This window comes from Lissotriton helveticus, chromosome 1_1, assembly GCF_964261635.1.
Source record: "Lissotriton helveticus chromosome 1_1, aLisHel1.1, whole genome shotgun sequence".
Taxonomy (NCBI): Eukaryota; Metazoa; Chordata; class Amphibia; order Caudata; family Salamandridae; genus Lissotriton; species Lissotriton helveticus.
In genome coordinates, this window is record NC_136057.1 from 1150459382 (window position 1) to 1150476903 (window position 17522).

Here is a 17522-nt window from a genome sequence, read left to right on the forward strand (position 1 = left end):
CTATTATTTTCGGTGAAGATGTGGTCATTACATTTGAGAGTAAGGTACATATCCAACCATCTTATTTCTTAACCTAGCACAAGGAGAATGAGTTTCATGGAACATCGAGGCTCAAGTGCATGCAATTCCCTCTCCATTTGCATTCCTTCCTTTCCCCCCACATTGCGAGAGCAATAGTGCATACACTATCTGGAAGTGCATCTAACTACATTCTTTCTTTGTAAATTCCCTTTTTGTGTCACAGACATAGTCTTTTAAGGATAAATAATCCTATGCTGATCTGTGGCTCCATCCACAAATTTTCTTCCAGTGTAAATTAGATCTAGAATGTTACATGATGTTTTATACCTGCATTATTTGATTTTCCTTTTTTGCGAGGAGAGACTAGTTTTCTTCTGATGGTCAACTACCTCAGACCCTCAAGATCCACCGATCCTGCTGTCTTTCTCGTCATTCTTTTAGGACTAATTCCGGTAATTATCTTTTTGTGCTTTAGCCTTATATTCTCTCTAAAATCTCACAAGAGATACAGTGCAATTCCACTTACCTTTGCACCTTATTACGGATCCATTACAGCTCATCTGTTATGAGGAAAGGGGCCAAGTACTGTGACAGTTGCAATGGAAAAGAGAACCCAAGAGAGTGTGCAGTAAAATGCACCACAGAGATCCGTCTCCACTCCTAGGCCCTAAAGTAGAATGACGCAGTAGCCCAGTTTTAATTCCTGCCCTCTTTACATTCAGTGCTTACATGACTCGTCTTATTTCTTTCATTCACTATTACAGTCTGTCATCTATGCCTATGAGTTTCATGGATAGTCTTCATCGGTGTTAGGCAACTGGCTGGATCCAAATAGGGACTTGACAACGCTGGAGAATCGTGGCGACATGGGGTGGATCAGAGGTTTTGCTGCATTAATCCGTTGCAGCTAGTCATTGATTCCAGTGAAGCCATCTATCGGCTGCTGCTCGATGTCGAGTCGGGTGAGGCCTTCAGTAACTGTTCAGCGCTGAGTCCGGTGAAGCAGTTGAAAAAGGTTGTTGATGTTGATTGGATGATGTTGTCCTTCGAGTCTGGTGAGCCTTTTAGTTAGTCCGGGAGGAGTACACTGAGCAAAGCCAGGGTCCAGGACCCTGGGTTCAGTACTTGGCAGTCAGGACACACTCCCACAGAGGACAGCAGAGGGGACCAGGTCACATCAAGTTAGGATTGGTTGGCTGGGAAGCAAGAGAAAGGCCTCTGAAATCTTGTTGTGGCTCTGTAGCTTAACCAGGAGCCAGCTAAATGATCCTTGGAGTCACTCCTGGAGTTAAGCCTAGCAAGTTCAATCTTCCTTCGAGCACTTCAGATTCTTCTCAGGTCCATTAGTGTTCAGAGGAGAGTTCTGGGCAGGCCAATATTAAGCCTGGTGCCAGGTTGTGGGTAATACTATGTGCACCCTCTAAAGCAGTTCTGGGCAATACCCAGGACAGTAGGACATAGGCAAAAAGGCTTTTAGTTTTAGGCAGGAGAGGGGCAACTTTTCGAAATTCCCTTTTCCTTAATAGTTGTAAGAATATACCCTTTGTGCATGGTCCCAGCACCCTACCCACACACACACACACACGCACTATTGCTAGATTTTATTGCTGGTGGCAATGAGCGCCTAGTCTATGTGCTCTGACCTTTAAAAATGTAGAAAATGTAGAATTGGCTACCCCAGATTGGTACCTTGTGTACCTCGGGCCTGTAAGTTACATGGCACTAGTTGATTGCAACACTATTGTGCCACCACTAATGTGACCATGTTAAACCTCATTTATTCATTCTTATAAGCAGGGCTACTGGAATTATGCAATTATGTGGCTGCTGCAATTTTCACATTATTATACATTTTCCTCTTTTGCTACATAATTCATCATTTGCCGCATAATCTGCAGATTTTAACAAAAAAATGTCTTGCTCAAACGGATCAAAAGTTATTAAAAATACAGCAAAACATGTTGCTGCACAATGAATGGTCCTTTGCCAAACTGAACTTGTCACCTCTCTGTTGCCTATTGTTATATTTGGGTATAAAACTGGTACTGATAAGGTGCAACCAATGCCCAGACAATGTTACCAAGTTTAAAAATGATGAAATAAGGCGTGGCCTGGCGGCGACCAAGATGGCCGCATAATCCCGCGGCGCTCCGGCGGCGATTGGAAGACCCCTAGATATCCTGACTAAATTTGGCGATACCACTGAGTCCTTCACCGGGGCCGGAGAGCTAACAACCTCCGGTGCCCAGCGGTGTGTTCCCTGTACTGCTCAGACCCCGAGAGGCGGAGATCTGAGGAGCGGCGATTGCGGGCCTGCTGCGGCCCAAGTGAGGAGGGCCCGCCGGCGGAGCACCGGCCTCGCGTAATCAACAGGCTGCCCGGGGAGTGAGGAGAGGCGGCGGAGCTGAGGACGGCGCAGCAGGGGTTGCGTGGTTGTAGCGACTCCCGAAGAAGTAAGAGCGGCGCCCGCCTCTTGGCCCCCCCCCCCGGTGTGCGCAGACTGGGACGTGAGAGCGGCGACTGCTTCCTGTGTGGCCCCCCCTGGGGTGTGCCGGTGGGGCGCGCTGCCCGATCCGGTACCGTGGGGGAGCGGTCTGGTCCCCTCCCTGGCTGGAGTGACGAAGCCCCAGCCACGTGGCCCGCTGAGGCGGCGGAGGGGCCTGCACAGCCCTGTCGGGCGACCCCTGGGTGCGAAGACAGCGGGAGTGAACAGAACTGCACTACCGTCTACAGAGGAGGGCCCTTTGGCGACAGCGACACAGAGGCCAGGGGGCGACGGTAGACGGCGTATCGGTGGGCGAAGCGAGCCCCCCCCCCCCTTGTCGGACGGCGTTCCTGACAGCCAGGTTTCCGGCTGACACCTCTGGCAGTGGCCCGGCCTGCCCGGGGCCGCCCCGGCTCCTCCTGGACGGGGTGGTGTGTGGAAGAAGAACGAAGGGCCTAGTGGCGGTCAGCAACTATCCACACTGAAATGAGGACCAAGAAGACAACGGCGACCTAATCCAACACTATGGACAATTATACGGCGGAACGGGGTGGGTGGGGGCGGGCCCCACCACGGGACTTCAGGGGAGCCTCGTGAGCCGTCTCTGTCTGCCATAATGCAAGCCATACAGTAGTTGGGCACAACTCTGGAGTCCAAAATTGATAAAATGTCTATAGAGCTGACGCTTCAACGGGCGGACCTAAACAAGACGTCCGAGAAGGCCACGCAGAACGCCGCCGCCATCGCGGAGCTACAGGGCGCGGCCAATCAGCGACGGCAACAGGCCCAACAGCGCACACACCAGCAGAAGTAGATGGCAGCATGGCTGGAGAACCAAGAAGGGAGGGCCCGAAGAAATAACCTCAGTGTGGTAGGGGTTCCGGAGAAAATGGAAGGGGCTAGCGTGGAACTGTTTCTAGAGGATCTCGTGTTAAACCGTCTACAGCCCAAACGACTGTCTAAATTCTTCGTTGTTGAGTGGGCGCATCGGGCACCGATCCCGCCGCTGTGCCCGGGGACGCCGCCGCGCACCATTATCGCGCGGATCCTCAACTATAGGGATCGGGATGCAATCCTGCAGGCGGCCCGGCAACATGGGGACATTCGGGTGGACAACTCCACGATCCGCTTCTTCCCGGATTTCACACTCAAGGTCCAGCAGGAGCGCCGCTCGTTCGATGCCGTCAAGAGAGGACTTCGAGAATGTGGATATAAGTACATGATGTTCTTCCTGGTGCGGCTCAAGGTCTTGGCGGATGGGAAATCCTTTTTCTTCACCACCCCAGAGGATGTTCATGCTTGGCTTGAAGAGCGCGGCCAGAAACAGAGAGGTCCGGAGTGGGAGGGGAGCTGGGGAAGTGCGGCGCCCCAGTCCCCGGCCTCCTCTGTGGGATCAGCTGGGGGTGTGCGACGGCGACAAGAAAGCCCATGCCCGGAGAGTGGGAGGAGGGCCCCGCAGCCTCTCGGCGTCACCGGAGCTGAGGTGACATGAAGATCCACACTGGTTTGCACTGCCATAACTCATGGACACGTAATGTATATGGGGACCATGGTTACTGATCTTGCGGGGCCACTGAGGGGGGGGTCTCGGACTTGATGGGGACCATGCGAGAGACTGCCTCGAAGCACTAGAGTAAAATCGCTGTCATTTGTGTACCGCGGGGGCTGTGTATTCCGATAGGGTCCACTGGAAGTACTCTGTTACAATGGGACGCTGTTCCTGAGCAGGACATATGATGGTATCGATGAGGTTATGCAAAAAGGGGGTCGGATGGGTGCCCCGGTAGCATTCTTGGTCGTACCACTCACCCCTGTGTTTACCGTTTATCGTTTGTATGGCTACAGGCGCTCTGCTTGTTGGGGATGTTTGGCCGGAGTAGCAGGGTAGCAGGGAGGGGGGCTGATGAGGGGGAGATGGGGGGGCTTGCTCCAGTTCTTATTCTTATTGTTTGCATGTCTTTTTTTCACATGACTGTTCTGACTCCATTGACACATTCAGTAGGCGGGAGGGAGCGGGGTAAAAGGGAGATTTGGTCTTTACCCGATATCATTGACGGGATCGATAGCTGGGCCACACACGACTCAGACACAACACATTGACATAGTATCCTGGAATGTTAACGGTTTACAAAACAAAATTAAACGCATTGTAGTGCTATAATACCTCCGGAGATACGCCCCTGACGTTGTGCTCCTACAAGAGACACACCTGTTAGGAAACCGCTGCAAAGCCCTAGACAGATTTGGCTACACCCTGCGTGCCCACTCTGGCTTTACTACGGGTTCCAGGGGTGCGGGGATCCTTATCATAAACTCCCTGCCGGTGGTCCTGGGGAGATGCTGGCTAGATCCCCAGGGTCGCTACGCAGCGTTGTCGGCCCAATGGGAAGAACGTACGCTGAACCTGTGCTCCCTCTATGTTCGAGGCATGTGGGCTGCTAAATTCATATCTTAGCATTAGATCGCCGCCTAGTGTTGGGCTCGGATGATTGCACATTGTTGTCCTGGAAGAGTCTTCGAAGTATCCTGAGATAGGTGGCTCCTCCCCTGGACTACAGTGCGCATGGGCATCGGCTCCATCCCCAGATTGTTTTTTTCCGCCATTGGGTTCGGATGTGGTCTCGACGTCTTACTGTCGGAACCAAGTAAAACTACCTTTTAGCGGCCAAAAGGCCTCGATTTTCTTGCGTCGGTATTGTCTGCGCACGGTCTCGAGTCTTCCGTCTCTTTGAGCCGGAATAAGCGGAGTTTTCTTCGCTCTCGGAACTTTGAGGCCTTCTCATCGCGACACGACTGCAAGCCTTTTCGGACATGGAGCGGAGCCCGTTTAAGTACTGCCCGCTCTGTGGGTCCAAGTACCCACACATCGATCTACACCCCGTGTGTAACAAATGCCTTTCGCCTGACCACGACGACGGAAAGTGCAAGGCCTGTGCACAGTTCCGATCGAAGAAGACTCTCAAGCTTCGGCGCGCGGTGCGCATGGAAGCTAAACAAGCGGCACCGGATCCGGAAAACATCTTCGGCGACCAAGACGAAGAGGACCAGGGTCATCATCTCCAAATCTCCCCACCCGGGACGGAGGTCGAGGCGGATCCGGGAGACGACGACGGAGTCGCGGGTCCAGGCCTTCAATACGTCGACGAGGTAGGAGACGACGATGAGATTTATGGGGCCGCGGCGGATAGCTCAGCGGACGAGCTCTGCCCCGAAGGTTACGAGGATACCGACCGGGACACGGGATCGCCTGTCGGCCTTACCCAAGACCCGTTGCCGCAAGCCACAGCCCCGCCTTCGGGCCCGGCCACGGACTTACTTGCTGGGCAGACTGTTTCGAAACCGAAACCGAAACCATCGGGATCGACAACACCTAAAATGGCCGACCCGAAATCGAAACTGAAAGTTAAGGACTCGAGTGTCCCTAAGATGGCTGCCGTGCCGGTGAAACCGACGGCGCCTGCTACCCCATCGACTCCGTCGACCTCCGGTCCGCAGAAGTCGAGGAAGTCCGTCGATTCCGATGCTGCGAAATCGAAACCGACGCTAGAGGAGGGGTCCTCCAAGAAAGATGGTCGGCACGGGACAGCGGCTCCGACGCCGTCAAAACCCGCCAAAGTCGGCTCCAAGGAGGCTACGCAGGCACACGGAAAGAAGTCTGTGCCCCGAACGCAGGAATCGGAGGCGGTACAGACGGGATCCGCGCCCAAGACGCACAAGGCCCACAAGGACGTCGGATCCGAGGGGAAAATCAGACCATCCTCGTCGGCGCCGACACAAACTGTGAGTGTGCCGTCCCCCATTGCCGACTCACTGAAAAGGATCAGGGAAAAGGCCTTTGCCCCGTCGGCTCCGATACCATCAACGCAGCCGCGAAAAGACACTCCAGAGAAGCCGTCTGGGAAACTTCTCTTTATTTTGCCGCCGAAGGAGGCGCCCAAGGCATTTTCAACCAAATCGGCACCGAAACAGGTGGTTTCTTCACCGACTGGCCCACTTCCACGTCAGGTGCTCGAATCCGAGGACGATTCGGCGCATTTCATCGACGCTGACACAGGCAAACTGACCCTCTATAAGAGGAAAATAACTTCGGAGCCAGTGGACCCCTATGTCATTCCACTAAAGAAGAAAAGGGTGCCCCTTGACGCCTCAGGCCTCACGGAACCAATCCAGCCTCCTCCGAGACGGAGCCCTACTCCCTCCCCAGACCACTCTGAGGGTGAGGGGTATGATGAGGACGACCAGTACAATTTCCCAATCAATGAACCTGATGTGCAACCGGATTCATATGATGACACTGGTGACCAGAACACCCAAGGTGCGGGGCAGGACCCGCAGCCTTTTAATGCACGGGCATCCCCGACTGAGGATTCAGCAGGTTTTCATGCCCTACTCGAAAGGGCGGCAGCCAATCACGATGTGGACATGCATGCCGACCCTGTGGAGGAAGACTTCCTTTTCGACACTTTTTCGGTCTCTGAAAGGACAGTAAAGACACTGCCTATGCTTAAAGGAGTCCTCAAGCATGCTGGGGACATTTTTAAGGAGCCTACGAGAGCGAGAGTGGTCAACCCTCGCATTGAAAAAAAGTACAGACCTGCACCTGCGGACCCCGCATACATTCGGGGACAATTGCCATTGGACTCTCTTGTGGTCGCCAATGCCAGGAAACGTGCCAACTCCCAGACTACGGGTGAAGCTCCTCCCCCGGATAAGGAATCCAAAGTGCTAGAGGCAGGGGGCAAAAGAGTAGCTGCACAGGCATCAAACTTCTGGCGCATTGCCAATACACAGGCGCTCTTGGCGCGTTATGATAGGGCGCACTATGACACCCTAGAACAGATCGTACAACACCTGCCTCCACAGTTCCAAGAGGGCACGAAAATGCTTATCGAGGAAGGGAAGCTAATCTCAAACGCAGCCATCAAGTGTGCACTTGATGCTGCGGACACAGCTGCTAGGGCTATCAACACTAGCGTTATGCTGAGACGACAAGCGTGGCTCCGCATCTCAGGGTTTAAACCGGATATTCAGACGACAATTCTTAATCAGCCAGTCAATCCTGATAGTCTGTTTGGTCCGGATGTTGACACCACCCTAGAGAAAATAAAGAAAGACACGGACACTGCTAAGTCTATGGGGGCCCTACAGTCACAGCAGTTTCGTGGCGGCAATTTTCGTCGCTCAGGTGCACGTTGAGTCACCAGAGGACAATTGGGTCAACAATCCCAGTTCACAAAAGGTGGGGCACAATCCTCGTTCACTAAACAGAACAAGGGAGGTTACAGGAATAACAGCAACAGAGGTCGCGGCAGAGGAAACAACAGCTCCCGCACCTCTACTCCCAACAAACAGTGACTCTCTGTCACTGCCCCCCGACCACCTAACACCTGTCGGGGGGAGACTGCAGCGGTTCCTGCCCGTCTGGAGAAACATCACCACAGACAGGTGGGTGCGACAACTAATCCAGTATGGTTATTGCCTAGAGTTAAAGTCCACTCCACCCAACATCCCGCCAAGGCAACGGCCTATGTCCGCAGAGCACTTGCTCTTATTGCAGCAGGAGGTAGTGGTGATGCTGCAAAAGGGAGCAATCGAGCTCGTGCCGGTGGGGGAGGAAGGCACAGGGGTATATTCCCTGTACTTCCTTATTCCAAAGAAGGACGGTTCTCTCAGGCCCATTCTCGATCTACGTCCCCTCAACCTGTACATACTATCGGAACATTTCCACATGCTTACACTGCAACAGATTCTTCCCTTGCTAAACCAAGGAGACTTCTTAGCAACCTTAGACCTCAAGGATGCTTATTTCCACATTCCACTACACCCGTCACACAGGAAATACCTCAGGTTCACTATTCAGGGCAGGCACTACCAGTTCAAAGTCCTACCCTTCGGAGTCACAACAGCCCCGAGGGTGTTCACAAAGTGTCTGGCGACAGTAGCGGCGCACCTCAGGAGGCAGAACATCCATGTCTACCCCTACCTGGACGACTGGCTCGTGCAAGCCAAGTCAGAGCAACAGTGCGCCGCAGACATGTCGACTACAATTCACCTTCTTCACGATCTGGGTTTCTCCCTGAACTACCCAAAATCGCATCTTCAGCCGGCGCATGTCCGGCAGTTTCTAGGCGCGACTATCAATACCCTGACGGCCATGGCTCAGCCAAACCAGGTCAGGATAGACAGCATGCAGGCTCTGATCCAAAGGTTCAGGCCGCAACACTCGCTTCCAGCGAGAGTGTTCATGCAGTTGATAGGCATGATGGCCTCCTGCATCTTCATAGTCCCTCACGCACGGCTACACATGCGCCCGCTCCAGGAGTGCTTAGCGAATCAGTGGACACAGGCTCGTGGGCAATTGACAGACCTAGTGTTGGTTACCAGTCGGGCATACGACTCTCTGCATTGGTGGACTCCACACAACCTTTGCAAGGGCCGACTGTTCCAAGAGCCTGTGCCGCAGATTATCCTGACAACGGACGCGTCTCTCCAGGGTTGGGGAGCTCATGTGCTCACTTACACAGTGCAGGGACTATGGACGACGCAGCAACAGAAGATGCACATCAACTATCTGGAACTGATGGCAATCTTCATGGCGCTCAAGTCCTTCATTGTACATCTGTGCAACAAAGTCGTGCTAGTCCGGACGGACAACATGACCGCGATGTACTACATTCAAAAGCAGGGAGGCACCCACTCGCCACAGCTGTCTCATCTGGCTCAGAGCATGTGGAAGTGGGCCATTCAGAGGAACATTTTCCTCATGGCAGAACACCTCCCAGGAAAGGACAATCAGATGGCGGATCTGCTCAGCAGATACAGCCATCAAATGCACGAGTGGGAGATACACCCGTCTGTTCTCCACCCGTACTTCCAGCAGTGGGGTCATCCGGAGATAGACCTGTTTGCCACAGCAGAGAACGCAAAATGCCAACTCTTTGCCGCCAGGTTCCCTCACCCACTGTCGCAGGGGAATGCGATATGGATGAACTGGTCAGGCAAATTTGCGTACGCTTTTCCGCCAGCCCCTCTAATACCGCTGGTCGCAAGAAAGCTAAGGCAGCACGAGATGACTCTCATCCTGGTTGCTCCAACGTGGGCGCGCCAAGCTTGGTACACCACGTTCCTCGAACTCTCAGTGGTGCCGCATCAAAGGCTGCGCCTCACGCCCAGTCTTTTGACGCAGAACCATGGAGACATTCAGCATCCAGATCCACAACAGCTCAACCTGGCGATCTGGCTCCTGAAGTCCTAGAGTTTGGATACCTTAACCTACCTCCGGAGTGCATGCACATCATCAAGGAGGCAAGGAAACCAACTACTAGAGCATGCTATGCTGCAAAGTGGAAGCGTTTTGTCATTTACTGTACGGCCAATGACATCGACCCGCTAGATGCATCTATCCCCAACATCATCTGCTATCTGTTGCATCTTTACAAGTGCAATCTAGCGTACACTTCCATTCGGATACATCTATCCGCCATAGCGGCTTATCTCCAGAACAGGCAGCACCTCTCTGTCTTCAGGGTGCCTGCCATTAAAGCCTTCCTTGAAGGTCTGAAACGAGTCATTCCCCCAAGGACACCGCCAGCTCCGGTGTGGAACCTCAATGTCGTTCTCACCAGACTGATGGGACCGCCATTTGAGCCCCTGCACTCGTGTGAACTCCAGTTCCTTACGTGGAAAGTAGCTTTCCTTGTGGCTATTACGTCTCTGAGGCGTGTCAGTGAGCTGCAGGCGCTCACAATCCAAGAGCCATTCATTCAAATCCATTCAAATAGGGTAGTGCTACGCACTAACCCCAAATTCCTTCCGAAGGTGGTGTCACAGTTTCATCTAAACCAAACTATTGACTTACCAGCATTCTTTCAAAACCCGCAAACGGTGGCGGAAAGAATGCTCCATACCTTAGATGTACGGAGGGCGTTGATGTACTACATAGACAGAACACAACCCTTTAGAAAGACAAAACAACTCTTTGTTGCCTTCGCACCCCAACACAAAGGCAACCCAATTTCCAAAGCAGGGATAGCCAGGTGGATTGTTAAGTGCATCCAGATATGTTATCAAAAAGCCAAGCGCACTTTAACAATACCCCCCAGAGCGCACTCCACACGCAAACTGGGGGCATCCATGGCTTTCCTAGGGAACATTCCTTTAGAGGATATTTGCAGAGCAGCCACGTGGGTCACACCACATACCTTCACAAAACACTACTGTGTTGATGTGCATTCCAAGCAGCAAGCAGCTGTAGGACAGGCTGTTCTCAAGACACTTTTTCAGGTTTCTGCAGCTGGCACGGGCAACCGCCGCTGATGGAGGGACTGCTATGTATTCTATGCTAAGATATGAATTTAGCAGCCCACATGCCTCGAACTGAATATGCTACTTACCAGTATGCATCTGTTCTTGGCATGTAGGGCTGCTAACATTCATATCGCCCGCCCTCCTCCCCGGTGCCTGTCGCAGCTGCAGATATACTATTGTATTTATTCATTAGCATGGACATCTTTTACACTTTTCACTCCATCTTCTGCCACAATGGCGAAAAACAATCTGGGGATGGAGCCGATGCCCATGCGCACTGTAGTCCAGGGGAGGAGCCACCTATTTCAGGATACTTCGAAGACTCTTCCAGGACAACAATGTGCAATCATCCGAGCCCAACACTAGGCGGCGATCTAATGCTAAGATATGAATGTTAGCAGCCCTACATGCCAAGAACAGATGCATACTGGTAAGTAGCATATTCAATTCCCCCAAAGCTCCACACGACTACACTCCCGGATCTTGGTAAGGCGCTGTTAGAGATGCCCACGGGGACACTGATCCTGGGAGGGGACATGAATGATGTGATGGCTGGGGAGTTGGACCGACTGCCGCCTAAATTGGGTGGTGGAGGGGCGCATCATCTCAGAGACTTCGCACATGCGCTGGGTCTGGTGGACCTCTGGAGAGCACATAATCTGCAGACAAGACAATACACCCACGTCTCCGCGGCCCAAGGCTCGTCCTCCAGGATCGACTACATGTTTACACGTAATGATAGCTTGATCCTCTTTAGGGGCGGACATCACAAGGCCAGAGGGATATCAGACCTTTCACCGGTTGGGGTTCAGATGGTGGGTCCTAGGCGAGACCGGAGTGTCCCCCTTCGACTTGATCCCTTCCTATTCAAAGACAGGGATTTCCAGGAGAGATTCCGGGAACGGGTGGAACATTATTTCGAGGACAATGTAGGGTCCGTGAGCTCCCCCGGAGTGGTCTGGGAAGCGTATAAGACGGTGGCCAGGGATTTCATGCAGGCGGAGGTGGGGAGACGGAGAAAAGAGAAATATGCGCAGGCTGAAAAGTTAGAGATGGAGCTCCACGAACTGGAGGCTGAGGTGGGATCCACCCAGGAACAGGGGCAGGATAGGCAGCATAGAGCACGCCTCCTAAGCAAGGAATTGAGGGACCTTACGACAGAACAGGCACAGTCCCATGCGCTGGCGACCCAGCGACGGGTATATGACCTGGGTGATAAGGCAAATAAAATGATCACCTGGCTGGAAAAGAAAGATCGAGAGCACAGCTGGGTGCCTAGTATAGAATGTGCGGACGGGTCAGTGAGCACTACAAGCGTGGCGATAGCGGAGGAGTTCGCCTGCTACTACGAGGAGGTCTACCGATCTCAGACTACTAAGGGGGAGCAGAAATGTCGTGACTTCCTTGCCCCGATGCAGCTGCCCCTACTGGAGCCTGCGGACAGGGATATTCTGGATGCAGACATCACGGTCAACGAAGTGGAAGAGGCCATGGGGGATCTGCAGAGGGGTAAGGCCCTGGGTCCCAACGGGTTCCGGGCAGAAGCGTTTTGGTGTGTGGCAAGCTGCACGGCACCGCACATGTGTATTATGCTCCACGAGGCGCGAGAGAATGGTCAGCTTCCGCGAGATCTACGACAAGAAGCGATCGTAGTGATCCATAAGGAGGGTAAGTCGAAGGAAACATGCAGCTCCTACAGACCTATCTCCCTCCTCAACTTTGAGACGAAGGTCTTTGGGAAGATCCTAGCCACGCGCCTGGGTACAGTGATACAAACACTGGTCCATCCGGACCAGTCGAGCTTTATGCCCCATAGGAGCACGCGCGTCAACCTGCGACGTCTGTTTGGGGTCCTGCAGGCAGTAACTAAACCACCGGGAGTACCGGCGGCCTTGCTATCTCTCGACACGCGTATGGCGTTTGACAGCATCGAATGGGGCTCCCTATATGCTGTCTTGGAGAAACTAGGATTTTGAGACAACTTCCGCGCATGGGTGAGGCTCCTCTACTCTGAACCGACCGCGAGAGTCCTAGTTAAAGGGGCTATGTCGCGTGAATTCCAACTGGGGGCGCGGCACGAGGCAGGGCTGTCCCCTTTCTCCGACCCTCTTAGCCCTTGCGCTGGAACCCCTGGTGCACTGGGTACATACGGACCCGAGAGTACGGGGTATAGACCTGGGGGGTGGCTGTGAGGAACGCATATCGTTGTACGCCGAAGATATCTTATTGTACGCCCAGAGACAGTCTGAGTCCATCCGAAGGTTAATGGTCATGTTCGAGGCATGTGGGCTGCTAAATTCATATCTATTGCATAGATCGCCGCCTAGTGTTGGGTCCGGATGATTGCACATTGTTGTCCTGGAAGAGTCTTCAAAGTATCACAAGATAGGTGGCTCCTCCCCTGGACTACAGTGCGCATGGGCATCGACTCCATCCCCAGATTGTTTTTTTCCGCCATTGGGTTCGGATGTGGTTTCGACGTCTCCGTGTCAGAACCGAGAAACTTTGTTCTTAAGGCCAAAAGGCCTTCGTTACCTGCGTCGGTATTGTTTGCGTACGGTCTCGAGCATCCTCCGACTCTCTGAGCCGGAATTCTGCGGAGTCGAGTAACTCTTCGGACATCGAGGCCCTCTCGTCGCAGCAAGACCCCGACGAACTTAACATGGAGCGGAGCCCGTTCAAGTTCTGCCCCGTCTGTGGATCCAAATATCCACATATCGACATGCATCCAGTCTGTAATAAATGCCTCTCGCCGGACCACAACGAGGAAAACTGCATGGCCTGTTCAAAATTCAGGTCAAAGAAAACGCTCAAGCATCGGCGCGCGGCGCGCCTCGAGGCCCAGCGAGCGGCCCCGGCACCCGACGACATATTCGACGACCCCGCAGAAGAAGGCGGTAGCCATCATCTTCAGATTTCACCACCGTCGACGGAGGTCGAGGGGGAGCCCGAAGACCAGGTCGAAGGACAGGCCCTGGACCTTGAATACGTCGAGGAGGTAGGGGACGACGAAGAAGTTTATGGGGCCGCGGAAGATAGCTCAGAGGAAGAGCAATGCCCCGAAAGATACATGACTCAGGCTCAGGTCACGGGATCGCCACTCGGCCTTACCCACGACCCAGCACCGCTATCCCCGGCCCGCCTTCTGGCCCGGCCACGGACAATCACGCGGAACCGCCATTACACGTATCGAAACCGAAACCTTCGGATTCGACGGCGCCAAAGATGGCCGACGTCCCATCAAAACCGAAACCATCGGATTCGACAAAACCTAAAATGGCCGACGTCCAACAAAAAATAGCGAAGCCTGCTCCTTCATCGACTCCGTCGACCTCCGGCCCACAGAAGTCGAAAAAGGCTGGCGAGTCGACAGCGCCGCAAAAGGTGCCCAAGGAATCATCCTCTAAGAAGGACGTCCATCAAGTGTCAAGCACAGTTGCTCCGGCGCGGACCTCGAAGACTGTTGACACACCTTCGACCGCCACTGCGGCGCCTACCAGTAAGCGCACAGTCGAGTCAAAGTCAACTAAAAGCCATGACCCGAAAACAGGGGGCACTATGCATCGGCACAAAGATGCCGGATCGGCAGCAACGGCGTCGGCGCCAAAGGCTGCAACTAAGCCTCGACCCGTGAGTAACGAAGATTCGTCGACGGAAAACTCGTCGACACCGAGGGACTCCGACGCTACCGAACATCGGCCGTCAGTTTCTAACCCCTCTGCTTCCTTCACTAAGCAGGTCACCGACTCCCTCAAACGTATTCGGGAAAAGACTTTGTCGTCAACGGCTCCCATGCCGTCGGCTCTGAAATCGGTGGACGCACCTCCGAAGACCTCGGGCAAGCTTCTCTACTCGCTTCCACCTAAGGTGGCACCGAAGGCATTTGCACCCAGATCGGTGCCGAAAATCGCTGAGACGTCGGACCCTTCCACGCACGAAAGCTTGGATCGACATCACGCCTCTGAAGACCAATCAGAGCATTACATCGATGCCCAAACGGGGAAATTGACCCTCTACAAAAGGAAAATCACTTCCCAACCACTGGAATCCCATGTCATTCCACTGAAAAAGAAAAGGCCGGCACAGGACATTCCTGCCCTTGTTGAACCTGTTCTGCCACCACCAAGAAGGAGTCCATCACCTTCCCCCGACCAATCAGGTGGAGAGGATGATGACCAAGATGACCAGTACAATTTCCCAGTTGACACTGACCCTGATGTTCAACTGGACTCATATGGCGTTACTGGGGTCCAAAGTGGACATCAGGTGGTACATGATCCACAGGGGTTTGGGTCACGTACATCACCAACAGAGGATTCAGCAGCGTTTAATGCTTTGATAGAGCGGGCAGCGGCAAATCATGATGTGGACATGCATGCTGACCCGGTAGAGGAGGACTTTTTGTTTGACACTTTCTCTGTCTCAGACAGAACAGTTAAAATACTTCCTATGCTCAAAGGTGTCCTTAAACATGCACCAGAAATCTTTAAGGAACCTACCAGGGCGAGAGTGGTAAACCCACGTATCGAAAAGAAATACAGGCCAGCACCTGGAGACCCTGCATATATTCGGGGACAGTTGCCTCTGGATTCATTGGTGGTCGCCAATGCCCGCAAGAGGGCGAACTCCCAAACAACGGGTGAAGCTCCTCCCCCAGACAAGGAGTCGAAAGTGCTTGAGGCATCCGGCAAAAGGGTGGCTGCGCAAGCTGCCAATATCTGGCGTATAGCAAACACACAGGCACTATTGGCACGATACGATAGGGCGCATTACGACACCCTAGAACAGCTCCTTCAACACCTACCTGATCAGTTTAAGGAAGGGGCCGAAATGCTCATACAAGAGGGAAAGCTCATCTCAAACGCAGCAATAAAGTGTGCACTTGATGTGGCAGATACAGCGGCTAGGGGAATTAACACTAGCGTCATGTTAAGGCGACAAGCTTGGCTTCGCATATCTGGATGTAAACCCTATATTCAAACTACAATACTCAACCAGCCCGTCAATCCAGACAGACTGTTTGGTCCAGATGTTGACACCACCCTGGAAAAGATTAAAAAGGACAATGAGACTGCTAAGTCTATGGGGGCGCTTCAGTCTCAACAATTCAGGGGAAGCACTTTTCGTCGCTCAGGAGCACATGGTGTTACCAGAGGACAGTTGGGTCAACAAACACAATTCGCAAAAAGTGGTGCACAATCCTCGTACCCCAAGCAGGGTAGAGGGGGTTACAGAGGTAACAGTGCCAAAGGCAGGGGCAGAGGGAACAACAACTCCCGTTCCTCTGCCGCCAACAAACAGTGACTCTCTGTCACTGCCCCCCGACCATCCAACACCTGTCGGGGGGGAGACTCCAGCAGTTCCTGCCAGTCTGAACGTCCATCACCACGGACAGGTGGGTGAGAAAACTTATCCAGTACGATTATTGTTTGGAGTTAACATCCACTCCTCCCAACATTCCCCCAAGACACCGTCCTATGTCGGCAGAGCACTTGCACTTATTGCCGCAGGAAGTTGTGGTGATGCTGCAAAAAGGCGCAATCGAGCTCGTACCGGTGGAGGAGGAAGGAACAGGAGTCTATTCCCTGTACTTCCTCATCCCAAAAAAGGACGGATCCCTCAGACCCATTCTGGATCTACGCCCTCTCAACATGTATATACTGTCAGAACACTTTCACATGCTGACACTGCAGCAAATTCTTCCACTGCTAAGCCAAGTGGACTTCCTAGCAACCTTGGACCTCAAGGATGCTTATTTCCACATCCCACTCCACCCATCCCACAGAAAATACCTCAGGTTCACCATTCAAAACAGGCACTATCAGTTCAAAGTCCTACCATTCGGGGTGACTACTGCCCCCAGAGTGTTTTCAAAGTGTCTGGCGACAGTGGCGGCGCACCTCAGAAGGCAGAACATACATGTCTACCCGTACCTAGACGACTGGCTTGTTCAAGCAAAGTCGGAACAACAGTGCGCCGCAGACATGTCCCACACTATTCACCTCCTTCACAGTCTGGGGTTCTCGCTAAACTACCCAAAGTCGCACCTTCAACCAGCCCATGTGCGGCAGTATCTGGGCGCGACAATAAACACCCTGACTGCTATGGCTCAGCCAAACCCAGTCAGGATCGACACAATTCAATCACTGATCCAGAGGTTCAGACCGCAACACTCCCTACCAGCGAGAGTGTTCATGCAGTTGATAGGCATGATGGCCTCCTGCATCTTCATAGTCCCGCACGCGAGGTTGCACATGCGTCTGCTCCAAGAATGCTTGGCAAATCAGTGGACACAGGCTCAGGGACAACCGACAGACCTAGTGTTGGTGACCGGTCGGACATACAACTCTCTGCATTGGTGGAATCCACACAACCTTTGCAAGGGACGACCGTTCCAAGAGCCAGTGCCACAGATTATCCGAGCGACGGACGCATCTCTCCAAGGGTGGGGAGCCCATGTGCTCCACTACACTGTGCAGGGACTGTGGTCCACCCAGCAACAGAAGTTGCACATCAACTACCTAGAATTGATGGCAATCTTCATGGCGCTAAAGTCCTTCAAAGTACATCTGTGCAACAAAGTCGTGTTGATCCGGACGGACAACATGACAGCCATGTACTACATCCAAAAACAGGGAGGCACTCACTCGCCACAGCTGTCTCATCTGGCTCAGAGCATGTGGAAGTGGGCCATTCAGAGGAACATTTT

The 17522-nt window shown here is 53.2% G+C and overlaps 2 protein-coding genes across 3 annotated transcripts in view; both read left to right on the forward strand.

Annotated features, from left to right (window-relative positions):
• Positions 1-17522, forward strand: part of MOV10L1 (Mov10 like RNA helicase 1) — a 1293514-nt gene that overhangs the window by 160503 nt on the left and 1115489 nt on the right. The window lies entirely within an intron of this gene.
• LOC144781723 (uncharacterized) lies at positions 8769-10822 on the forward strand. Its single transcript, XM_078661071.1, has 2 exons — positions 8769-9040; positions 9124-10822. Exons 1-2 carry the CDS (start codon positions 8769-8771, stop codon positions 10820-10822), a joined length of 1971 nt encoding a protein of 656 aa, XP_078517197.1.

Excerpts from the sequence above, each read along its gene's own strand:
- LOC144781723 (XM_078661071.1), top strand. The coding sequence starts at position 8,769 with ATGGCCTCCTGCATCTTCATAGTCCCTCACGCACGGCTACACATGCGC. Across the intron at positions 9,041-9,123 it reads ACTTACACAGTGCAGGGACT|ATCTGTGCAACAAAGTCGTG; the intron begins ATGGACGACGCA and ends CCTTCATTGTAC.